The sequence below is a fragment of the Lithobates pipiens genome, unplaced genomic scaffold, assembly GCF_037356315.1.
Source record: "Lithobates pipiens isolate NorthernLeopardFrog02 unplaced genomic scaffold, aLitPip1_a1.2 Scaffold_16, whole genome shotgun sequence".
NCBI lineage: Eukaryota > Metazoa > Chordata > Amphibia > Anura > Ranidae > Lithobates > Lithobates pipiens.
In genome coordinates, this window is record NW_027507748.1 from 556,337,195 (window position 1) to 556,363,811 (window position 26,617).

A 26,617-nucleotide genomic window follows, 5' to 3' on the forward strand; every position below is an offset into this window, starting at 1 on the left:
TTGATATTTCCTTTATTTTATACTGCACTGTGTAATTTAAAGCGAAGTTCCACTCAAAAGTGAAACTTCCGCTTGTCTGCTTCCTCTCCCCCTCCGGTGACAAATTTGACACCTTTCAAGAGGGAGAGGGGAATGGGTACCTGTGACAAAAGCACCCCACCATGGACCAAAGCACCCCCCCATGTTGAGGGCACGCGGCCTGGTACGACTCAGGAGGGGGGGCACTCACTCGTCCCCACCCCCTTTCCTGACCGGTCGGGTAGCGTGCTCGGATAAGGGTCTGATATGGACCCAGGGGGGACCCCCACGCCGTTTTTTCGGCGTAGGGCTTACCCTTTAAGTCCATACCAGGTGACGGGGCCAGCGACGTGTCAATCTTGACTTCCTTTGCTAGTCCCGGCTACCTGGAGCCACGCTCAAAATGAACGGACTTTCCTCCGTGTGTGGGCAAGTTCGTTCATTTCAAAAGTACAGCGGATAGTCTGGAGGACTATACGGCGGATAGTCCGGCGGACCTAGTGCGCCGGAAAAGTCCTGTGTGTGGGCAAGTCCACCCATTCGGACAGTCCGGCGGATAGTCCGGCGGTTTGTCCACCAGACTAAGTCCGTCGGATAGTCTGATACGTGTGTACGCGGCATTAGGAATAACTCACTAAAATCTGTCCAAACCAGAGTCTAGTAGACATCCTGGGTATGATAAAGCTTGAAAAATGAAATCATAAATTATAATATAATAAATAACTATAAATAATTATACCAAATAATAATATAACAATATTATTACAATATAACAAATTGCAGAATTGTCACTGTCATTACTTTTCAGTATTTTATGACGGATCTCCCCACAAATTACTATCGCTCAATTCTGCGAGTGATTCCAATTTATTATCGCTGTTTTCTAGCTGGTCTAAAACCATTTTTGATGTAAAGGAATAGTTTTGGTTGCTATGGACAATCTCCAGTTTCCAGGCATAAAGAACAATTTTTATAATATAAAACTGCATGCAGGACACTAGGCAGACCACTAGGGACAAAGGGGATGTGAAATAGTTACATACAGCAATGTAATCTGTAAGATTGCATTATACTGTATGTAATGTGTGTGTTTCACTTTTTGAATTTGGCGCCGTTCTCCGTCCCCGTGTGTCACAACGCTCGCAGGGAACAGAGCCCGGCGATGTGATAGATTGAGCGGAGGACAGCTCGCTTGCACAGCGGGGGGATATCGCTGGATCCAGGGGACAAGGTAAGTAACCTCTTCCTGGATCCAGCGATGCGGTCCCTGGCTCGGGCTTACCGCTAATGGTACTCAATTTTCACCCCGAGCCAGACACGGGAATACCGCCAGGGGGGTTAAACAACATGTACAATCACTGTCCAAATCCTGCTGCCTCAACCTCTGCAACATCTCCAAAATATGCCCCTTTCTAACCAATGACAAAGCTCTTAATTCACTCGCTGGTCATCTCTCGCCTCGATACTGCAACTCCCTTCTCATTGGCTTACCTCTACATAGTCTATCACCTCTTCAATCCATCATGAATGCTGCTGCCAGACTCATCCACCTTAACAATTGCTCTGTGTCTGCTACTCCTCTCTGTTAATCCCTCCACTTGCTTCCACTCGGCCAAAGAATTCAATTCAAAATACAATTGTACAAAGCCATCTACAATTTAGCCCTCAGCTACATCACTTGCCTAGTCTCTAAATACCAACCTACTCGTTCTCTTCATTCCTCTCAAGACCTCCTGCTGTCTAGCTCCCTCGTCACCTCCTCTTATGCTCACCTCCAGGACTTTTCCAAAGCCTCTCCAATCCTACGGAATGCCCTACCCCAATCTGCCCGCTTATCTCCTACTCTATTAGCTTTTAGACAATCCCCTTCTCTTTAGAGAAGCCTACCCTACCCACACCTAGCAACTGTTTTTTTATTTTCTCCATCAGCTCACCCCCCACAGTTATTACCCTTTGTTTCCACTTGACTTTCCCTCCTAGATTGTAAACTCTAACAAGCTGGGCCCTCTGATCCCTCCTGTATTGATTTGTATTGTAAGTGTACTGTGGCTGCCCTCATGTTATAAAGCTCTGCACAAACTGTTGGCGCTATATAAATCCTGTATAATAAGAAAAATAATAGCAAAAAGTAAAAAAATATAATTTTTTTCAAAATTGTCGCTCTTTTTTTGTTTATAGCACAAAAAATAAAAAAAGTGATCAAATACCACCAAAAGAAAGCTCTATTTGTGGGTAAAAAAGGACGTCAATTTTGTTTGGGTACAACGTCGCATGACCGCGCAATTGTCAGTTAAATCAACGCAGTGCAGAATCGCAAAAAGTGCTCTGGTCAGGAAGGGGGTAAAATCTTCCGGGGCGGAAGCGGTTAACTTGCAATCCCAATCTACTTCTCTCTGCTCTATTCTACTGCATTGCTTGCAGTATAGTACACCTTCTTAGCCTTGGCTACTCAATAACATGCCTCCACCTGCTGTTCCTGATACAAGTATATTTCTCTATTAAACTGGGATAACATATTCCCACTACATATGACATAAGTTCTAACAAGGGATTAGACCATTGTGACATTGTATTATGTTTGCCGTGATTGGGCGGTTTGCAGCAAATTATGTATATGCTTGTATAGACAAAAAAAAAAAAAGACTACAAAAACCTGTCAAAATAACCAGAGCAAATATATATACAGGCATACTTTTAAGTACACAATCGGGTTTATTTACTAAAGTTGGAAAGTGCAAAATCAGGCTCACTTCTGCATAGAAACTGCTAAGCTTCTAACCTCATCTTGTTCAATTAAGCTTTGGTAATAAAACCTGGAAGTTCATTGGTTTCTATGCAGAAGTGAGCCTGATTTTGCACTTTCAGCTTTAGTAAATAAACCCCATTGTGTACTTAAAAGTGGGGTATGCCTGTATTTCACTACATGTAATAGGGTGGATTTATTAAAGGAACATAGACTGAGGACTTTGCAAGTGAAGTTGCTCCAGAGCTTAGTAAATTAGCGGGAGCTCTGCTGACTTCTATCATCCGATCATGCGCAAGCAAAAAAAGCATTTTTTACATTTTTCTTGCTTGTAATTTTTTTGGTAAAATGAAGCTTTACCTCAAGTACTAAGCTCTGGAGAAACTTGCAAAATGCACAGTCTATTTGCCTTAAAGTAGAACTATAGGCACATTTTTTTTTTTGCATTTTGGATAGAGTAAAGAAGGGTTATAACTCGTCAGTTCTTTTTTTGCCATCTGTGTCCCATTGGAAGATTTGCCCTCTATTACTTTTCTAGGGACTACCCAAAACTAGATTTATTAATTTTTTTCACTTTCAATAATAATGGTAAACAGGACAAATAGAGAGTGTGAACCTGACAGGTGTTCTATCCACCTCCACTTTATCCAAAACGAAAAAAAAATTTCCTTTAGTTATACTTTAACCGCTTGCCGACCAGCGGCCATCATTATACCGTGGGCAGGTTGGCACGATCCCGCGAGCCGTCATAGCTATACGTCACTCCTTTAAGCAGGATAGCAGTCGCAAGCGTGACCGCTGGCCACGAGTGATCGTGGGCACAAGAGGCAGAACAGGGACGTGTGTGTGTAAACACACAAATTCCTGCTCTGTTCTGTGAGGAGAGACAGATTGTGAGTTCCTATTAGCTAGGAACCACGATCCTCCATCCACTCTAGTCAGTTCCCTCCCCCTATAGTTAGAACACACAGCCAGGGAACACAGTTAATCCCTTGATTGCCCCATAGTGTTAACCCCTTCCCTGCCAGTTACATTTATACAGTAGACTGTGCAATTTTATATCACTGATCGCTGTATAATTGTCAGTGGTCCCAAAAATGTGTCAAAAGTGTCCGATGTGTCCGCCATAATGTTGCAGTCATAATAAATATTGCAGATCGCTGCCATTACTAGTTAAAAAAGAAAAATAATAATAAAAATGCCCTAAATCTATCCCCTATTTTGTAGATGCTATAACTTTTGCGCAAACCATTCAATATACGCTTTTTGCGATTTTTATTACCAAAAATATGTAGAAGAATACATATCTGCCTAAACTGAGAAAAAAATTAGCTTTTTTAAAAAGTATATTTATTATAGCAAAAAGTACAAAATACAAAATTGTCGCTCTTTTTTTGTTTATAGTGCAAAAAATAAAAAACGCAGAGATGATCAAATACTACCAAAAGAAAGCTCTATTTGTGGGGGAAAAAAAAGCTTAAATTGTGTTTGGGTACAGCCTCACATGACTGTGCAATTGTCAGTTAAAGCGACACAGTGTCATATCGCAAAAAATGCTCTGGTCATTCAGCAGCCAAATCTTCCGGGGCTGAAGTGATTAAGTAAATCAAACCCAATGATTTCCATATCTCTATAATTAGGTTTGTATGTGCTAGGCCCCTTTCACACATGCAGACAGTATGTCTGTATTTCATCCGTTTGCGGATGAAATACGGACATACATGCATCCCTATGGGATAGCGGGTGTCTGCGGATGAACATCCGCAGACACCCGCTATTGTCCACCTCCGCTACTGTCCGATTCTGCAGACAGAGGAAAATCCTATTTTTCTATCCGTCTGCAGAGTGGATCGGATGAACACGGATTTACTGTTAAGAGAACTGATCTAAAATGGCAAAAACAACTCAAAATTAGCTATTATATCTTTACATATATTTTTACCACTACTTAGTTACCGCATGAATTTATTTATTTCCTTCTGTGAATTGACTTTAACCCCTACATACTGCATGGGGGATGCTTCTGTGAATGGAGCCCATTGTTTTTAGTGAATAAATAAGTCATGTACAGTACATGTCAAACTGACCTACGTCAGCTAAGAAGCAACAGTGTTCTTGGAAATCTTGTAACATTTTGGCAGCTTTACAGAGGACTGCTGTATGATTCAGGTTATAGTACCTTTTGAAGAGCTGACAGATCTTGACTTTGTCCATGGAATTTTAGATTTTCTACTGCAACCTTTAAGCTTTGTTGTGCCACTGAACTCTGCTTCATTTTGTGCTGCAACTTGTTACAACGGTATTGAAACATCATTTCTTCCTGCCTTGCCTGAAAACTTGCAGACAAATATGGTTTCTGGAAAACAAAAAAAATTATAATAATATTTTAATGTCAGCAGTCATAGAGGTATATTGAGTTTAAATAAGAATGCCTTTTAATGGAGAATATTTTCCTCTGGGCTCCCTCCAATACTGGCTACATGTATGAAGATCTAGGAACTTAATCATGTGACGTAAGGTAAGTATTTAGGACTTTTGTTACTTAATATATCCATCCATTCATCCTGGAAAGACTGTTAAAGGATACATCCATAAGGTCTATTTTAGAAGATTTGTAAGAGGTGAGTGTAAGTTGTAAATTACAGTTACTGCCATTACTTCTTTCATGAATTTGGTAGATGGTATTAATATGTAAAAGTTGCACGTAATTAAAGCAAGATAGCGGAAATGTGAGCTGGAAAGGGGTGGGTGGGGGGCTTAGAGTTCAGCCAGGGAGATGTAACCATGCTGAGGAATGTTGGTTTTAAAGATGTAATAAAGTATGATTGAACTATTTTAGTAGAAGGTATTCTAGCCAGGATACCAATGTACCTTGCATGAGTTTCGGCGAGTATAGCTGTGAGCTTTTCATTGATCATTGTTCCTGTGATTCGTTTTTTTGATGTCCCCAAAATTTACAGTGGGCTGCTACTAGAAATAGACAATTGTCTGCCTTGTAGCCAAAAAGATAAAGGTGACTAGCACCCCTTTTGTATTTGGTGAGATTTGGGATTCTCTTATTCAACTATGTTTCCCAAGGGTTCTGCTCTAGGCAACAGTTGAAGCATTGAAGTCTGAAGGCCATTGTAAATTGATAAATGGTTTGAATAGTACAAAGAGTCTAGGGCAGGGCAGGACTTAGGGTGGCGGGGGCCCCTGGGCTTGAGTCACTTTCGGGCCCTACCTTCTATACATTATCGTATTTATCAGCGTATAACTAGCGCCAGCGTATAACACGCATGTCATTTGCAGCCTTTGCATTGCAGTCTTGAAGTTTAAAAATGGCGCAGCCGAGATACAGAGTCCTGTGTATCTCGTCGGCTCTCGGGTCCTCTCGTCGGCTCTCGGGTCCTCTCGTCGGCTCCTGGCTCCTCTCGCAGTCCCGAGAGGAGCCGAGAGTAGTGTACTCGGCTCGGCTCACAGTCGCGCCCAGTCCCTGTGTTATGTCCATCATAGGTCGAGACTGGGTGTGACTGTGAGCGGAGCGGAGCTGAGCCGAGTACACTTGGCTATGTATCTTGGCGGGCCGCCTATTGGGCGGGGCCCATGGGCTTGAGCCCAATCAAGCCCAATGGTAAGTCCTGCCCTGGTCTAGGGGTCTAAATAAATGTTTAGGGTTTTGATTTGATTTACATGAAATATAGATGGACATGAATATAACCGGATATACAGTATGTGGTGAGGTAATATGCAGCAAGATGTCATCTGTGAAAATTATTTTGTGGTGGGCACTTCCAATAACTTTATACTAGAATGTGATGTAATGGCTGTTGCCAAGGGTTCTCAGTCAAGAAAAAGAAGAATTGTGGAAAACCCTGCCTGCTCCCCCAATAAATCATGAAGGAGACAGAAAAGAAGTAACTATAATGAATATTAGCTTTAGGGCATGAGTAGAGGGCCATGAAAGAGTCTCACTATTCTCACATCTAATGAAAACATCATATTTGTAAGTGAATAGTTATGAGCAAATTCAATCAGTTGTATTATGCAACTGATGCTAGAACCTGCCTCTTGGGTATGAACCTACTTAGTCTCTATAAAGTGCTTGCCTGGAAAATAGAATGGTTGCAAAGACATTTGCAAGCATTTCAAAATCAACATCTAAGAATGATAATAGTCAAAAACCTGGCAAAGTCCTTGTCACGGTCTTTTATTGTCCTCAGCATAGTCCGCATGTATTTATCTAACAAAACTAAATGTAGATGACTAAAAATTGTAAAACTATATTGATTTTGGGTACGTGAAAATATACATTGGCATGATAGTGGTACTTTTAGACCCCTTTCACACTGGGGCGTTTTTCAGGCGCTTTAGCGTTAAAAAAAGCGCCTGTAAAGTGCTTGAAAGAAGCCTCATCTGCAATCCCATGTGTGAAAGCCCAAGTGCTTTAAGAGCTCCTTCACAATGTCAGCGCCCGAAAAATGCTCGTAAAGCGATGCTTAAACTAGCAGCGCTTTACCAGCATTTTTCAAGTGCTATTGGGGTGCTTTAAACCCCTGCTAGTGGCCAAATAAAGGGTTAAAAGCGCCCACAAAAAGCTGCTGCCAAAATCGTTTTTCAGGCGCTTTTCAGGTGTTTTTCAGGCGTTTCCCATTGCTTTCAATGGGAAGGGGCGCTTTAGGAGTGCTGCAAAGAAGCTGCTTGCAGGACTTTTTTTGACGCCCTGCCAGCGCAGCGCCTCAGTGTGAAAGCACTCGGGCTTTTACATTGGGATTGCAGTTGCGGCTTCTTTCAGGCGCTTTTTTTAACGCTAAATCGTCTGAATAACGTCCCACTGTGGAAGGGATCTCAGTGTGAAAGCACTCGGGCTTTTACATTGGGATTGCAGTTGCGGCTTCTTTCAAGCGCTTTACAGGCGCTTTTTTTAACGCTAAAGCGCCTGAAAAAACGCCCCAGTGTGAAAGGGATCTAAAGAATCCTAAAACTAATATATTTTTGAAAGATGGAATTACTATAGAATTAAAATATATTTTCTACATTCTTAGCCAAATAAATCCAAATAAATATTTGTCAAATGTTTAATAAGTATAACAGAAATTGAGTCATTTCAAAATGAATTAAGCTAAAAATATTTTTTTCTGACTAGAAAAGACAGTTCTGTGTGAAGGTAATGTCTAGGCCTGTAAAACAAACTTTTAGTTTTGCAATGTAAGTAAAGGCATGCAAACCTTTTACATATGTCTTGCAGCAAGAAGAAATCCAACACAAGTATTTAAACTATTTGCCACTGAGATAGTTATACCAGTAAATGTTTTGTGTAAACTGTAACTTATACATCAATGACACCTAGAGACTTTTGGAAATGCCTCTTTGCACTACATATACTGTATGTATGCTATGTGCATGTGTTTTTTTTTATTGTTAGATTTATATTCTATTGTATTTATTTTATATTATTATTCAATTGTATTTACCTTAACTTCTTTCTTTAAATTCATATGCTTTATTAGTGATACTGCTAAGAGATAAACTTTACCCTTTCCCCATGACTTTTACATATTCTTGCTCTCCTATCCTAATCCCCAATGGTTTTCTGCTATTCAGTTAGGGATGTTGCTGGTGAAATATTCAAAACTTTTCTGGCCTCCAATATGCTATTTGCTTTATTATATCTAATACTGAGAATAAATACAGTGAACGTGGCTGATCATGCGGAGATGAGTCATTCAAACTCGCTTTTTTAATGAAAGATCTTAGTCCAGCCATTGAAAAGTGTAGACTTCTAAATAATAGGGAGGGAGGGGCAAAAAACTGCAGTTAATTATCCAGGAAATGACAGCCACGGTCGCAGAGGTGCCGAAAAACACAAAAATGGTCCCCTGTGACACTTTAATTCTCTCTGACATCTGTAGGAAATAACATTCTTCACTGCTTCCTATATTTGAGTCACACCCACACCACAACTCAAGGACACAGGGTTTGCATGTATGCAGAGTATGAGACACCGGGGTACCTATTATGAGCTGAGAAACCTATTTTTACTGCTTTCTTTGGATTTTGGTATTCCCAGATTGGGCTCCATAGTTTGGAGATTTCAAAGTGCTTTGGGAGGCAAGAAATCTCCAACCCAGTGTTCAGGTCTAGCTGAAGACCAGCGTATGCCCAGGTACGCACTGCCCTTATAATGATAGCTCAGGGCTTCCATCAGGAGACAGGGATGGGCTCCAGCCTAGAAACAGGAGGTCTCAACATAGGAGTCAGGAGGGCCCTGTCCAGGAGACAAACGGGTGCTGGGGCATGGGTGCATACCCAGGTCTGTCCAGCGTGGCAGACGTGCTTTGTGCTGCCACACATCTGAGAAAGACATTGTGGGTCACTGTGGTATGGAAAAACCCAATGTAATAAATATTACTTTTCCTCATTTAATAAAAGTGGACTGGCAAAACTACAGTTCAAACTGGAATGACTCACTGGAATTGTTACTACCACTGAGCTGAATTTCCAACAATATCACAATACATATACCCGCCGTGCAGGGTATATTTACAGTATGATAAGCTTAAATATCTTCTAGAATGTCTGAGAAACAGCACAACTAATCATACAATTACCACATGAGCCTATTTGTACAGATTTTCATCAATTATGTTTAATATCAATTTGTTTTGTCTGATACAATTGCCATTTTTTGGGAATCGTGGTATCTTCCATTCATCTGAGCACATAATAAAACAGGGTTGAAAGGCTCATACACACAGGATGTTTTTACAGCTGCTGTTAGGGCTGTCTAACGTTTTTTTTAATTGCCTCTAAACACCCCTCCATGTTAGCCCATGTGCCCATGCACACATCAATTTTCAGAGGCGTTGGGAGGCATAAGCGTTAAGGGGCAGTAGGAAAAACGTCAGCCTGTGCGTCCAGGAGCAGAGGCTGTTGAGCTGTAAAAATGAAAAATGCAAAAAAAACGCCACTAAACACTGTAACAAGCGTTTTGCTATGTTTAGCATTTTTAGATTAAACTGTGTTTTTACTGAACAAATGGCTAAAAACGCTAAGGCCAAAAACTGCAGAAAATCTCCCATAAACGCTATTTAAAAACGCGGCTAATAGCACGCTTTTAACGCTGCTTTTTCCTGGCAGCGGCACTGGCATTTAAGTAAATACAATGTATTGCAGAGAAATACAATGATTTCGACAACAAAAATGAATCTATATCCTGAACACATTATACAAACCTCTTGAAATCTGTGTGCTGTAGTTGTATTTTCCTTTAGCAATAGATATGTATAGTATGATAAAAGGCAACAAAACCTCAAATTTGGGAAAACACTAAACCTGAACAGGAAGATTAAAGAAAAATATGCAAACATCTTTTTCTGTTTCTCTTCAGATTTATTTCTGACTTTTGAAACATACTTTTTGTTTTAGAATTGATCAATTTATGACTGACATCATTACTAATTCTATCTACCATTATTATAATTCGTTTTCCATAAGCATCATTCCAGCTATGCTAACTGGAAGTACGCCCTGCCCAATATTTCTCTAAGCCTGCTTATGGATTATCTAGGTGATCCCATTGTTTTCCCACATCATCCAGAAGATATCAGAACTCCAGCAGGTTTTGTATGTGTACCAACATTTTCTCCCAGTTCCCATTTTTTCTTTTTTCCTGCAGCACATTTTACTTCATGGAAAGAAATTTTCCTTCATTCTTCTATGACTTGTTGACATTTATGAGCTTCAGCTATGTGAGGATAATGTGAGGAAGTGTTATAACCTCTGTCTATTTTTATCACTGTATTTGTCCCCCCCTGGGGAGATGCATCATTTCTATTTGTCCTGGTGATATTTTCTCTAGTATAGTGATGGTAGGTGATGATAATTCAAAATTTTAGAGCTGTCACAGGAACAATAGGCCGTGGGAAAACATTACAATGGGTCACCCACACCTGTGACAACTGTTAAAGGAGCAATTTCCCTTTGCTTTGGAGACATTTCTTCTTACGTCCTAATGTGTCCTAGAAACAGCAAAATGTAACCTTATCTGGCCCCTCCACTGTTCACATTACCAAAGAAAACTCAATAATCATTAATTATCCTAAACAATGTGTGCATTCAAGGCATATACAATGTATAACTAGGTAAAACAAAGGGTATGCTAATACACATCCAAGTCACAACATCAGTGCATAAAGGGTTATTTACATGTGCAGCTGTGCTCATAAGTTTACACACCCTAGCAGAATTTATGATTTCTTGGCCATTTTTCAGAGAATATGAATGATAACACAAAAACTTTTCTTTCAGTCATGGTTAGTGTTTGGCTGAAGCCATTTATTATCAGTCAACTGTGTTTACTCTTTTTAAATCCTAATGGCAACATAAACTACCCAAATGACCCCGATCAACGGTTTACATACCCCAGTTCTTAATACTGTGTATTATCCCCCTTTAACATCAATGACAGCTTGAAGTCTTTTATCGTATTTGTGGATGAGGCTCTTTATCTTCTCAGATGGTAAAACTGTCCATTCCTCTAGGCAAAAGCCTAAAGCTCCTGTAAATTCTTGGGCTGTCTTGCATGAACTGCACATTTTAGATCTCCCCAGATTGGCTCAATGATATTGAGGTCGGGAGACTGAGATGGCCACTCCAGAACCTTCACTTTATTCTGCTGTAGCCAATGGCAGGTGGACTTGGCCTTGTGTTTTGGATTATTGCCATGTTGGAGTGTCCAAGTACGTCTCATGTGCAGCTTCCTGGCTGATGAATGCAAATGTTCCTCTAGTATTTTTGGATAACATACTGCATTCATCTTGCCAACAATTTTGACCAAATTTCCTGTGCCTTTGTAGCTTGCACATCTCCAAAACACCCGTACCTTTCAACATAGACCTTGTTGACTCCTCTCCAAATGTAACATCTATGGTTGTGGCCAAAAAGCTAAATTTTGGTCTCATCACTCCAAATGACTTTGTGCCAGAAGGTTTGAGGCTTGTCTCTGTGCTGTTTGGCATATTATCGGGATACTTTGTTGCATTTGCATAGTAATGGATTTCTTCTGGCGACTCGACCATGCAGCCCATCGTTCTTCAAGTGCCTCCTTCTTGTGCATCTTGAAACAGTCACACCACATGTTTTCAGAGAGTCTTGTATTTCACCTGAAGTTATTTGTGGGTTTTTCTTTCCCGAACAATTTTCCTGGCACTTGTAGTTGAAATTTTAGTTGGTCAACCTGACTATGGTTTGGTTTCAACAGAACCCCTCATTTTCCACTTCTTAAACACTGCTGATTGGCATTCTCAATTCCTTGGATATCTATTTATATACCTTTCCTGTTTTATACAATTCAACTTTTCCAGTAGATCCTTTGATAACTCTTTTGCTTTCCCCATGACTCCCGAATCCAGAAACGTCAGTGCAGCACTGGATGAAGGATGCAAGGGTCTGTCAGGAGTCCAGAAACTCATTGACCTTTTATACACACACACTAACATGCAAACAGATCACAGGTGAGGATGGTTACCTTTAATTGCCATTCAAACCCCTTTGTGTCAAATTCTGTATGAATGTTATCAGGCCAAAATCACCAGGGTATGTAAACCTTTGATCAGGGTAATTTGGGTAGTTTATGTTTCCATTGTGATTTAAAAAGAGTAAAGACAGTTGATTGATAATATATGGCTTCAGCCAAACACTAACCATGAGGGAAAGAAATGTTTTTTGTGTTATCATTCATATTCTCTGACAAATGGCCCAGAAATCATAAATTCTGCTAGGGTGTGTAAATTTATGAGAAAAACTGTATAAGGGTGCTGCCAGGGGCACACCTAGGGCATTTGGCACCCAGGGCAGATACAATTTCTGGCACCCCCCTGGCAAAATCGCTGCGCACTAAGTGTTTGCTTAAAAAGGAGCAGGAGCTTCTTTTGAGCGACACTGTGTGATTTGCCATGACTGAAGCTCAATCAAAGAAGGTTAGAGTATTATAGTGGCAGGCTAGGGCAGTATACGGTATTATAGTGGCAGGCTAGGGCTGTATAAGGTATTATGGTGGCAGGTCAGGGCAGTATAGGTTATTGTGGTGGCAGGTCAGGGCAGTGTAGGGTATTATAGGGGAAGGCGAGGAAGGGAGGAGTGGAGGAGGCACCACACCCCCGGCTCTGCCTACCAACTCCAGCTACCTCAGAGACATTGAAGATAGCCGAGGGACAGCCTGCCTGACCGAATGACTGGGGAGACAGGCAGTCTCCCTGACACCCCCCCCCCCCCCCCCGGAACAATATTTAAAGGAATATAGTTTTATTGTTTCACTCTAAGCATTAAAAAAATCACTGCTCCCGAAAAACAGCCATTTTTAAAAAAAAATGTTTGCATTGATACATGTCCCCTGGGGCAGGACCCCGGTCCCCAAACACTTTTAATGACAATAACTTGCATATAATGCATAAAGAAAGTGTTGCGCTAAGTGAAATAAATATAATAAATGTGCAAAAAAGAAAGTCTCTATCCAAAAAAATATAAACTTCTACTTGTTATGGGGTTGCTCAAATACTCATTACATTAAATGTATATATGTATGAATATTACACTTGAAATAAAAATAAAAAATAAAATTATTTATCAAAATCCTCCAGTGAAAATTGGTGCAATATCTGTATGAGGAACCATCAACTGTCCCCCTCAGCGTGAAGAGTAGTAACAAATATCTTCCAAAGAATCCAAAAAGTGCACAGTACACCCTTATGTGAACACCACCACCTGGAACAGATTTTAGGCTTACCGGACGCCTATGACCCGAATGGACATAAGCCCGAAGGGTCTAAACGGCTTTGGTACAATAACGATTAGATGGCCTCCAGGGAACCATGAAGCATGGAACTGGTTGGTGCAAAGACCCCTCCAAGACAAAACCTGATGCCAAATATCCTCTGGATTCTTTGGAAGATATTTGTTACTACTCTTCACGCTGAGGGGGACAGTTGATGGTTCCTCATACAGATATTGCACCAATTTTTACTGGAGGATTTTGATAAATAATTTTATTTTTTATTTTTATTTCACGTGTAATATTCATACATATACACATTTAATGTAATGAGTATTGGGGCAACCCGATAACTAAGTATAAGTTTATATTTTTTTGGATAGAGACTTTCTTTTCTGCACATTTATTATATTTATTTCACTTAGCGCTACACTTTCTTTATACATTGATTGTACTAAAAATTTCCACTTTTAGTGTGTCAGCGGCTGGCTTGTTAGAGATAGCACAGTGTTTTTTTTTTTTGTATTTTTTAATAACTTGCATATAAGCCTTTAAAATTAGCACTTTTGATTTTTCATGTTAGTGTCCCATAGACTTTAACGGTGTTCCGGCGGCTTTCGAATTTGCCGCAAACACCGTATATTGTTCGGTGTTCGCAGAACATCCGAACAACCAAAGTTCGGCCTGAACTTATGCTCGGGCCGAACCGTTCGCCCATCCCTACTCATAAACATACTTAAAAAATGTTGATTTTTTTAATTGTAATTTTTTTGTCAAAAGTTTAAACTTAGCGAACACATGCGCCCGAAAGAAGATTTGGTAGTGTCACTTTACTGGACTTTTATACGTTTTATTTTCCCAAAGAAAAATATCCCAATCTTCACAATCACACCTTATTCATGTCACCAGTTTTTTGGCAGCACCTATATTTGTGCGCAACTATTTTCAAGCCTGAAGCAAAATTAGAACCAAAATATCTGATGAGCACCTTCATTGAGAATTGCTACTATATCCAATGATATCGATGTGCTAGTCTGTCACAAACAGTGTCAAATATCGCATTCGTTTTTTGTTGCCCTCATTTACTTTTATTAAAAATACTACAAAAAAAGCTTTATTACTTAGATAGGTACACTATCTATATCAGTGATTGTTAATTTGTGATCTGCCAGACTTTTTCTGCTCATCAGCTATCCTTATTGTTAGTGTATTTTATGTGTGGCCCAAGACAATTCCTCTTCTTCCAATGTGAAGCAGGAAAGTCAAAAGGCTGGTCTAGAATGAGGAACTATGGGGAGATCCTATGCATTTAATACCTTTTTTAGTGTTATACTTTTTATGCTGCTTCCTTTCATAAATATATGAAACATAAAAGGTTAGCTGTTTGGAATACTGCCCATTATTTATTTAGAGTATATACAATGGATACCACCCTAGACAGTCCATAACATATTTAAACTTAAGCAATAATTAAATAATAATAATAAAGTGTTTGGCGCTAAAGGAAACTGAAGATAAATGACATACCTCATTTAAAACGAGTTCCATTTCCCCTTTACAAATGTTCTTGAAAAACAGTATTATACTGTTTGGGTCCTGCAGTGACGCTCTCTGTATGCACACAAAAAAACAAATGTGTTATAAAAACAACCCTGTAGCCAATCATAATATCTTCAGGAAGAAGAATAGTTATGAATATCAAGGAAAATAATGGTGAGTCAACTGTAATTGAAGAGATATCAATCTTTTTATTGCACAGAAAGTAGAGAATAAAATAATCCTCAGAAAGAAAACTAGAAACCTCATGCAAAAGAAGTAGAATCAAGACAATAGCATTAAATGTGCTTATAGTGATGGAAACATAGTAACAGCAAACGCCAAAGGACATGCAGTATGTCCTGGGGCCAGTGGCGCCAATTGGAATGTAAGAGTGCATTAAAAAGCAAGCAAAATATGTTCAGGAGACAATGGGCTTGATTTACTAAAGGCAAATAGACTGTGCACTTTGCAAGGGCAGTTGCACCCTGCAAGGGGATTTGCTCCAGGGCTTAGTAAATGAGATGAAGCTTCATTAGGCAAAGAATATCCAATCACATGCAAGGAAAAAAAAAAAAAAAACTGCAATTGTTTTTGCACATGATTGGATAATGGATGTCTGCGGAGCTTCCATTTATTTACTTCACTGGCTTCCCCTACCCCACAGTATAAAATTCAAAATGCTAGCCATAACATACAAAGCCACCCACAACATTGCCCCCATCTACATCACCAACCTCATCTGCAGATATCACCCAAATCATCCCCTCTGATCCTCCCAGGACCTCCTGCTCTCTAGCTCCCTTGTTAACTCCTCCCAGGCTCGCCTTCAAAACTTCTCCAGAGCCTCTTCCATCCTCTGGAACTCCCTGCCCTGGTATATTTGATCAGCCCTTACCCTGTCCACCTTTAGGAGATCCCTGAAAACTCATTTATTCAGGGAAGCCTATCCAACACCCACCTAACTGGCCCCGAGCCACCCCCATCAAATCATTCTCTGCAGCTTTTACCTTTTGTACCACCACCCCCTCCCTTTAGAATGTAAGCTCTACGAGCAGGGCCCTCCTGTACCTTTTGTATTGAACTGTAATGTAATTGTGTTATCCCCCCTCTATACATTATAAAGCGATGCGTAAACTGTTGGCGCTATATAAATCGTGTATAATAATAATAATAATAATAATACTAAGCTCTGGGGAAAATTCCTTTGCAGCGTGCAACTGCACTTGCAAAGTGAACAGTCTATTTTCCTTTAGTAAATCAAACACCCATTGTGTGGCACAGTTATAGGAATCAAATGGATGAATAGGTGTACACAAGTCTTGACAATGTTTTTTTTAGAATAAATGCCATAAAAATCTTTTACAAGTAGAAAGTAGGCTGAATTGACAAAGCTAACACACCAGGATAAGGATGCATTTCCAAAAATTCAGAAACATTGACGACGCTCTAGTATACTACTTGCTACCATTTTCTAAACACTGGAAGCTCTACAGCTAGTCTCATATCTCTCTATATATGCTATATTTACTATACCAACTGTGGACTTATTTTCAAGTGATGACATATCAGAAAGGACAATATAGGATGGTTATAAGGCCTTCTACCATGTGTTTTTGATTTTTACCAGCCATGCGATTGAGCTAGACATTATCATTAACCACTTGCCATCCGCCATTGTACTGCGGCAGAATGACATGGCTGGGCGAAACGGTGTTATGTGACGTCACTTTGCCCTATGGTCACTAGGGGGTGTGCGTGGCCCCCGCTCGCCCCCCTGAGCCAGTGCGAGTGCCGGGCAGTCACGATCATTGCCGGGCTCCCGCGATCGCTGCTGACACACGGAGAACCGGGATCTGTGTGGTTAAACACACCGTTTCCGGTTCTCTGAGGGGAGAAGTGACAGATCATCTGTTCACACAGAGTATGAACACTGATCTGTCATCTCCCCTCACAGTCCCATCCCCCCCTTCAGTTAGAACACAAACTAGGGAACACGTTAACCTCTTGATCTCCCCCTGGTGTTAACCCCTTCACTGCCAGTGACACTTTTACAGTAATCAATGCAATTTTATAGCATCGATCGCTGTATTAATGCCAATGGTCCCAAAAATGTGTCAAAATTGTCCGATGTGTCCGTCATAATGTCTCAGTCCAGATAACAATTGCAGATCGCCGCCATTACTAGTAATAAAAAAATAAAAAAATGCCATAAAACTATTCCCTATTTTGTAGATGCTATAACTTTTGTGCAAACCAATCAATATACACTTATTGTGATTTTTTTTACCAAAAATATGTAGAAGAATACATATCAGCCTAAACTGAGGAAATTTTTTTTTTTAACCACTTCCCACCTGGCCAATGCATATATACGGCCGGGTGGGAGCCGTCTATTCCTGATAGGCCGTTCAGGAACGTCCTTCAGGAGTAGCGGGATCGCGCGCGCGCGCGCACAGCGGCGCGATCCCGATGTGCTCGTGTCACCCGGACACGGCACATCTCAGATCGGCAGGAAGGCTCTGTGATTGGCCCTCCTGATCACATGACGGCCGTGTCCAATCACAGCCGTCATGTGATGTAAACAAACAGCCGGTTGCTAGGCAATCGGCTCTCCTCTCCTCACACGGAAGTCACCGCTGAGGAGAGGAGAGCAGAACGCTGCAGCCGGCTGATGATCAGTGAGTATGGGCTGCTTTTTACAGCTTTTTACTCACTGATCATCAGTGTAGTGTAAACACACAACACACCACACAGTACAAACACAGTCCCCACATATGTCCCCAAAACACACATGTCCCCAAAACATACATGTCCCCAAATAATAAAAACACATGTCCCTAATAATAAAAACATGTCCCCCACATATGTCCCACTAAAATCACATGTCCCAATGATTATCTGCACACATATGTACGTGATCACCTGCACACATATGTACATGATCATTTGCGTACATATGTCCGTGATCACACAAACCAATTATTATACACTTAACGGAATTTTTTTTACCAAAAACATGTAGCAGAATACATTTTGGCTTAAATTTATGACAAAATTTGATTTTATTGGATTTCTTTTCAAATAGAAAAAAAAAAATATTGTTTTTTTTCCAAATTTCCGCTATTTTTGCGCTTATATCGCAAAAAAAAAAAAACGGAGTCGTGAATAAATAACACCAAAATAAAGCTCTATTTGTGCGAACAAAATGATAACAATTTCATTTGGGTACAGTGTAGCATGACCGCGCAATTGTCACTGAAAGCGCTAGAGCGCTGAAAGCTGAAAATTGGGCTGGGAAGGAAGGGGGTGAAAGTGCCCTGTATTGTAGTGGTTAATATATATTTTTGGGGGATATTTATTATAGTAAAAAGTAAAAAATAATGCATTTTTTTCTAAATTGACACTCTTTTTTTTGTTTATAGCACAAAAAATAAAAACCGCAGAGGCAATCAAATACCACCAAAAGAAAGCTTGATTTGTGGGAAAAAAAGGACATTGGGTTTGTTTGGGTGCAACGTCACATGACCGCGCAATTGTCAGTTAAAGCGACTTAGTGCCGAATTGCAAAAAGTGCTCTGGTCAGGAAGGGGGCAAAATCTTCTGGGGCTGAAGCAGTTAAAGTATCATTCTGAAAAAACAAAACCCCAACAATCTCGGTTATTTACATACATTGCAAAGTTTTCCCTGCCTTCTATTTGTATAAACTCATACATGGATGGATCCAAATTTCTGAGTGCTTAGTGGGATGGTCTTGCCACTAATGTCATAGGATGAGTCCCAATATTATCATAAGAAAAAAACTGATGGGACCAGCAGTGAGCCAACTACATAAGCAGGGACATTTCTGGGGGAGTTCTGTACATGTATCTTCACTTAAAAAGGGGGACAAAAAGGTGTCAACTTTAGATCCTTTTAAAACCGTGTAGGGCGGTTCAAATTGTGACAAACAAATTACATTGACTTCTCTGGATAGAGAAAATATTGATTATTTAGTGATTATTTGTGATCTTCTGTCTTCCTCTATATCTTGAGGTTGTCACGACCTAATACGGTTTGCACTGGTTTCAGTTTTATATACATTTTTTGTGTTCAATTTTTTTCTTATAATTTTTCATATTTTCTTTCATTCACTCTCTTTCCTTGTGGACTGGGTTTAATTTGTCATCAGATCCTTACATGAAATGTGAATACATAAGATCTCAAATAATTGACATTGAATGATTTTTTTTTCTTACGATTCTTTGATTCAGCAGTCCTTGCAATTACCCAAGGCTCTTGTTTCTTTGTTTTGTTGTTTTTGATGTATGTATGGGATGCTAATATCAATAAAAGTAAGTCAAATGAAAAAAAAGAAAATCTACAAATATTTTAAAGAATTATTATTTTATCTCTGCAAATGACTAAAGATTACACGCATTTTATCACAGAAAAGGAAATACCTTCACAAATTAAAACAAGAACTATGAATGACTTAAAGCAGGGGTGCCCAACCAGTGGCCCGGGGGCCACATGTGGCCTGCGGAGCCCTCTGATGTGGCCCGCGACCTCCTTCTGTGGGATAGCAGATTGGCAAGCCCAGATCATGGGTTGCTGACCTGCCATCCCAGAGCATCTGTGTTGTTAATGAAGCCGGGAAAGCAGGCGGCTGTGGAGCAGAGCTGTATAAGTCGATGCTTCTTGTATAGCACCGTCTCCTGTCACAGGTAGAGTGATACCAAATGCACTCGGCCTGGGACAGCAACAGCAGGAGGCAATATCTGAATGGAAGACTGTTATTAAAGGTCAGATTATTACTAAAATTTCAGTTTATGTATGGGCATATCTTCGCAGTGGTTACTGGGCTGCTTTCAAACTGATCCGCAGGTGCAGTGCACCTTCAGGTTACCTGCGCTGAGCCATAGACTTCTGTTATTACCTGCGGGGTTTGGTGCGGTTTCAGAAAGTGCACCACACCTGCAGGATATAATAGAATAAAACAAATGTAATACAACGCTATTTAAGATTCAAATAATTGACAAACCAGACAAAATTCATGAAAATAGAGCTGCAACCTAAATGTGAGATACCCACAATTTCAAATACCAATTTTCCAAAAAAGGCTGCGCTATAATGATCCAATTCAATATCTATGAATATAAATTAATTTATAGGAAAAATCGTGCAGAAAAGACAATAAATAAATAAATCAATAAATAATTTGTGCAAAAGTGAATATATACAAAATATTAGTCCATCTCCAGCTACTTTCTGAAAGTAGAGAGGAGACATTGCTGGAAGTGGCAGTAGAGGAGTGATTGGCAATAAGTGGTGTGACTGTAGGAATACACCAGTAATTGGAACAGAGTGCCTAAAGGGATACATCCTCCATGCAGCTCAGGTCCAGAAGGAGGGATATGACAGTGGCGATATTAGATCTCTGAGATGAGATCTGTGTAGCTGGTAAGCATCAGTACTTTTGGTGGTGGAAAGTCCTTTCCTGCTGTTTTGGTGATGCTTTTTCATTGGTGCGGTGTGGTTCATCACGGTGGAGATAACAAGCAAAAACGTTTTTTAGCTGGAGATGGACTAATATTTTGTATATATTCCTTTTTGCACAAATTATTTATTGATTTATTTATTTATTGTCTTTTCTGCACGATTTTTCGTATAAATTAATTTATATTCATAGATATTGAATTGGATCATTATAGTGCAGTCTTTTTTGGAAAAAAGGATATAATAGAAGTCTATAGCAAAGTGTAGCTAACCTGCAGTAAAGACACAGGTACACTGTGCTGCATTCGTGTGAAAGGCTCCTTGCACACAATAGGTCTGACCCAATCGGACCCTCCATTCACCTCTATGAAACGGCAGATGTAAACAGATTTGTGTCCATTTACACCCGCCTACCTCCAATCTGATTCGGTAAAAAAACAAAAAACAGAAGGGATCAATCCCCTTCTGTCTGGGTGGATCAGATCAGATCAAATCAGAGTAGAGTGGGCTGTGTCCATGCCTGCTCTGCACGGACCTATCATCCGCCTGCTCTTTCATTGTGGCCGCAACCGGTTACCAAGTCGCTTAAGTGGACCTCGCTCTTCAAAAGGTTGGGCACCGCTGACTTAAAGCATATGTTGATGTAATATACTATAGTGAATTATATATGAGTTGCATCATAGAATGAGCAGTCATTGGCTAGATATAGACAGAATCTGAGGTACCGCAATGCCTGGTGAGAGATGGAGAGGAGAGGCAATGATTGTGCTGGAGAGCAGTCATCAGGAAAGACAGCCAGAGTCCAAAGGAAAGTAGTGCTTGCAATGGTGAGCAATTCATTTTCTGGGAATGAACACATAGGGGAAAGTATGCCTATTAGGCTACTTTCACACTGAAAGCGACTGGCGTTAGCGGTAAATCACATCTAGTTTTTGCGGCGCTTTACAGTAGTTTTAGCGACTACTTAGTTTGGCCGCTAGTGGAGCTTTTAACCCCCCTAGCAGCCATAGAAAGGGTTAAAAGTGTCCGTGTTGCTGCGCTGCCCATTAATTTCGATGGGCAGGGGTGGTTTAGGAGCGCTGTATACAGCCCCAAAGATGCTGTTTGTAGGACTTTTTCTAACGTCCTGCAAGTGCACCGCGCCAGTGCCACGCCACCGAGCCGCGCTAGTGTGATAGCACTTGGGCTTTCACATTGGGGAGGCATGGGAGGCGTTTTTCAGACGCTTTACAGGCACTATTTCTAGCACTAAAATGCCTCAGTGTGAAAGGGTTCTTAGGGAAAAATCTAAGGCCTGGGCAACCTGCCCTCAAGTGCTTATCAAAGGCTGACAGCCCAGCCATAGCAAATAGTTTTCTTTAAGTCATACATGTAGAATCACCAGGAACTCAGTTAACCAGAAAGGGCAGAAAGTACAAATAATTGACCAGTAAAGAAGAACGTTGGTCTCCTCCAAACTGGCAAATTGAGAGTCTCTAGTCTGCCTAATGATTCTATTTCAAATGGCGAGTGCATGATACTATCCACAGGACATCACAGTATCTACCCCCACACTGTACCTGCATTTTACAAGTCTTTTATAAAAATACAGGCTATGATAGCCTGCAGTGTCTTTCTTAGTGTTCTCTGTTTAATGCTGCGGAGAACATTCCATGATAGGAGTTGAGCTTTGAAGTGCCAAAACAAGCATGTGGAGTGCACATTTCTAAAAGAAACCTCTGTTTTTTTTTATTAATATGTCAAGAGTTTTGTTTTGCAGCAGCAGCAGCAGTATAGCTTTGCTAATGCAATTTTTCTGCTTTATTGGCATCTAATGCCACGTACACACGATCGGAATTCTCGTCGTAAAAAGCTCTGATGGTTTTCCTGACAGAATTCTGACGGAATTCGGCTCAAGCTGTCTTGCCTACACATGGTCACATCAAATTCTGATCATTTATAACGCGGTGACATACAACACGTACGACGTGACTAGAAAAAGGAAGTTCAATAGCCAGTAGCCAATAGCTTCTGTCTCGTAGTTGAATCTGAGCATGCGTGATTTTTGGCGTGCCGGAATTGCATACACAAGATCTGAATTACCGATAGAAAGTTTTTCCGTCGGGAAAATTGAGAACATGCTATCAATTTTTGGCTGGCAGAAATTTGGACAGCTAAATTCCGATGGAACATACACACGGTCGCATTTTCCGATGAAAAGCTCTCATCTGTCTTTTTCTGGCCGGAATTCCGATCGCGTGTACGCGGCAAAAGTCTCCCTCCATCCTTTTCACTGTCCTCCCTTCAGTGAGCACCCAATTCTGTCTACATCTACTGTGCTGAAAGCCTTTCTGTATAGTTATCTTTTAAGGTCCTCAGATGCTGCTGTATATTTGGTAGCCCTGGCAAGCATCATAGAAAACCCTCATTTGCTTTTGCTGTGGGAATTCCACATATGTTGCACCACCATGCATTACCATTTTTCTAGTATCTCTCAAAGCAATTTATGTGACTGCTACTGGATGGGACATCGACTTTCTTGATAGAAATATCACTTACCCTAAAATGTTCTACCCATTGATGAAGCAATATTGTGTCACTGACACAACTGCGTGCTGCCTTCTCCAGCTCTTCTACTAATTCATTTAGTACAGAACTTGCTGTTTCAACACAAAAGGAATCAGTTCCAGTGATATGTTCCCTGTAATAAAATTGTGTAAATATAAGTTAGACAAATAGTTTGGTGTTCACACTTCATGCTGTATATAATACATCTAGAAGACAAATACCAAGATGGTACATAAACAAAATATACAAGAACTTGATAGCTGCAGAAATACGTAATGTTTATAGGGATATGTTTTACATCTATCTTACAGGCTAGAAAAGTAACATTAGCTTAGACTTAGTAGCTTAATAGTAGTTAAGGGACATGCAGTCAGGAGAGGCAGGTGAGGCAGAGCCTCACTTGCCATGAACATAAAAAAAGACCAAAAAAAAAAAAAGATAGAGCTTCAAGGTTACAGAGACCCCAAAGTGGGGTATGTGGTGAGGTATGTAGCCAAAGTCCTACCATCCCACTGATCAAAATTTGGGGCTCCTGCCACCTATAGTTCTCAAGATACGGGGCTTCTTGTGCAGCCTGTCAGAAGCTACATACAGAGCGGCCAGTTTAAATGCAAGCTGGCACTCTGTTTGGAGCAGACTGAGAGGATGAGCTCACAGTGCCTCTCACTTCTTGTCAGAGGCACTGAGCTTAATAGACAGCTTGGAGCCTTTCACCAATGGTAAAGAACCATTGGAACAAGCTGTCCAATAAAAATGCTACAGTAGAGGCTCTCCATTTACTGCAGTGTCATAGAAGGGGGCATGTGTCTAAAAGACACATGCTCCCTTCCAGCCCAGCCCTCTTAACTAGTAGGGAAAAGCATGGGTTTATGGATATAAGATTTACCCATAATTCCATGTTTTTCTCACACAGTTGAGAAGGAGAATGAGAATCTGCTGCTGTTGAAAAGGTACTGTTTTAATCAAGCTAAATCATATATTATTATGCTATATGTTATAACATAATAATTTATTATTTATCTATTTATTCGGAAATTACTTGTTTGAAGTTATAACTTCAAACTTCAGTAATTTGTCCATTAAACCACCTGTTTTCAGTTTTTGGAAATATAGTAAATAACCTTAAAAACAATATATAATAAATATTTGTATATTACTTATATATGGTAAATTACCACTTGCCACCCAGGCCAATTCTGGCACTTCTCTCCTACATGCAAAAAATCATCATTTTTTGCTAGGAAATCACTCAGAACCCCCAAACATTATATATATTTTTTAGCAGATACCCTAGGGCAGTGATGCCAAACCTTGGCACCCCAGCTGTTTTGGAACTACATTTCCCATGATGCTCATGCAGTGTAGTTGAGCATCATGGGAAATATAGTTCCAAAACATCTGGGGTGCCAAGGTTCGCCATCACTGCCCTAGGGAGTAAAACGGTGGTTATTGCAACTTTTATGTTACACGGTATTTGCGCAGCATTTTTTAAAACATGAATTTCATGAATATAAAAAGAAAACACCAAAGTTAGCCCGATTTATAAAATGTGAAAGATGATGTTACGCCAAGTAAATAGATACCTAACATGTCACACTTTAATAATAATAAGCACAGGTCTTTTTGTATATTTTTGCATATTTGCACATTTTTGTTTTTATTTGCATTTAGTGACCTTCACCACACATTTTTGTATATCATAGCATCTCCTGCTAAGTATATATCTACTTACATATATACATATATTTTTAGCACTTTATAAGCTAGCACTATATATATTTAGGTTTATATATCTGGTGTTGAGATTTACTTGTTTATTGGGCACATGGTTATATAAGTTGATAATAGTGGTATACATGCACCCACGTGCTTGGTACATCTACCCACCTTTGGGCCATTTATAATATACTATAGACTGTAACACTCCCTTATTATATATTGAACTTTGCTATACACCATTGGGGCACAGTTATAAGGCCTTGTTTATTATTTGCTCTGTCTACTCCTCTCTTGTAATTATTTAGTGGATGGTGAGGGGTCCCACCACCAACTATTTATCGGTAATTTTTTAGCTGGCGGTGCTGTATGTGGGGTTATATCTCTATGTTCCTACACATATTTGCACACATCCCTTCTATGTCACACTTTAAAATTCAGCAAACTTGTGGAATGGTCCCAAACTTCGGTACTTAAAATCTCCATAGGTGACACCTTAAAATGTTTTACATGTTACATGTTTAGAGTTACAGAGGAGATCTAATGGTAGAATTATTGCTCTCGCTCTAACAACCGTATGTATGTAACCTGTGTGTATCTGGCTCTGATACTAGCCAGTGTCTCATCAGCCACTGACATCACTGCCACGTCCCTGTAGAAGCTTAGACTGCACCTATCAAAGAAGCACTTCAGACGCATACAGTATAAGAGTTAGAAACACAGAACAGTAGGTTCTGACACATTTTGGTGAAAAGAGGTTGGTTAGACTCAAAGAAGTTAAGTTTACATAAGGGAGGGTATTTGTTGGGTTTACAGGGATGATTAGTGTTAGAGTTAAATAAAAATAAAAAAGCAAGGTGCGCCAGACTAAGTGCAGTATGGTCAGTCCAAGAGAATTTATTAAAACATCACTCAGATAACATCAAATAAAAGAAGGTATGTAACTCCAAAAAGGTCCATGGTCACTTGGGGGTCCAAGGCTTTGTCACTACAGGCTTCAGCAGTAGGGTAGATGGAAAGGCTGGCCAAATTTTCGCCTCGTGGTGAAGAAACCAGCGTGGAAAGTACTCGGGATGGTTCGGAACCGGAAGTGCTGTTATACCGCTGAAACTCGTAGTGACAAAGCCTTGGACTCCCTAAGTGATCACGGACCGTTTTGGAGTTACATGCCTTGTTTTATCTAATGCCATGTGAGTAGTCATTTGGCTGGTGTTTACATAAATTCCCCTGCACTTAGTCTGGCACCTTGTTTTTTATCTTTCTTTCAGAGATTACTTTGCTCCTAAGGGAGCTGCCACTAGTCATAGCACCCCAATGGACTTGTGAATTTTACTGTGATTTTTTTTAAATCATACATATATTTTTCTATTTTTTATACATAATTTTTATCCAGGACTTTTATGGTTATTACCCTGTGTATGCTCTTTCATATTTAACGGTGTGTTTTTGCCCTAAACCTTGCACCATCTTCCTTGTCTTGTAGTTTTAGAGTAAAACGTAGGTTATTGTGAGCAATAGTGTTAGAGAGTTAATGCCATCATTAAAAGAGGGGTTAGTATTAGAGTAACAGTGAGGGTTAATGTTAGTGTTACAAGAGAGGTAGTGTTAGGGTTAAAGTCAGTGTTACAGGGAGGGTTCATTTTAAGGTAATAGTAAGCGTCAGTGTTAGCTACTGGATTAGTTTTATGTTACAGTGAGGATTAGTAATATGGTTACATGTAGAATTAGTGTTAGAGTTACAGGAAGAGTTAAGCCCCATACACACTATCAGATTGTCTGCTGATTTTTTCCTTCAGGTTTACCAAAACCATGTAGTGGAAGGGCCTGCC

General features: G+C 40.1%; 1 protein-coding gene across 1 annotated transcript in view; it reads right to left on the reverse strand.

The window, feature by feature from the left end:
* Positions 1-26,617, reverse strand: part of STAT6 (signal transducer and activator of transcription 6) — a 335,411-nt gene that overhangs the window by 98,500 nt on the left and 210,294 nt on the right. The window contains exons 4-6 of the mRNA XM_077483561.1: positions 23,064-23,205; positions 15,039-15,122; positions 4,941-5,117 (exon numbers count right to left, since the gene is read on the reverse strand). Of these exons, the coding sequence (XP_077339687.1) occupies positions 4,941-5,117; positions 15,039-15,122; positions 23,064-23,205 (403 nt within the window). The remainder of the gene's footprint in view (positions 1-4,940; positions 5,118-15,038; positions 15,123-23,063; positions 23,206-26,617) is intronic.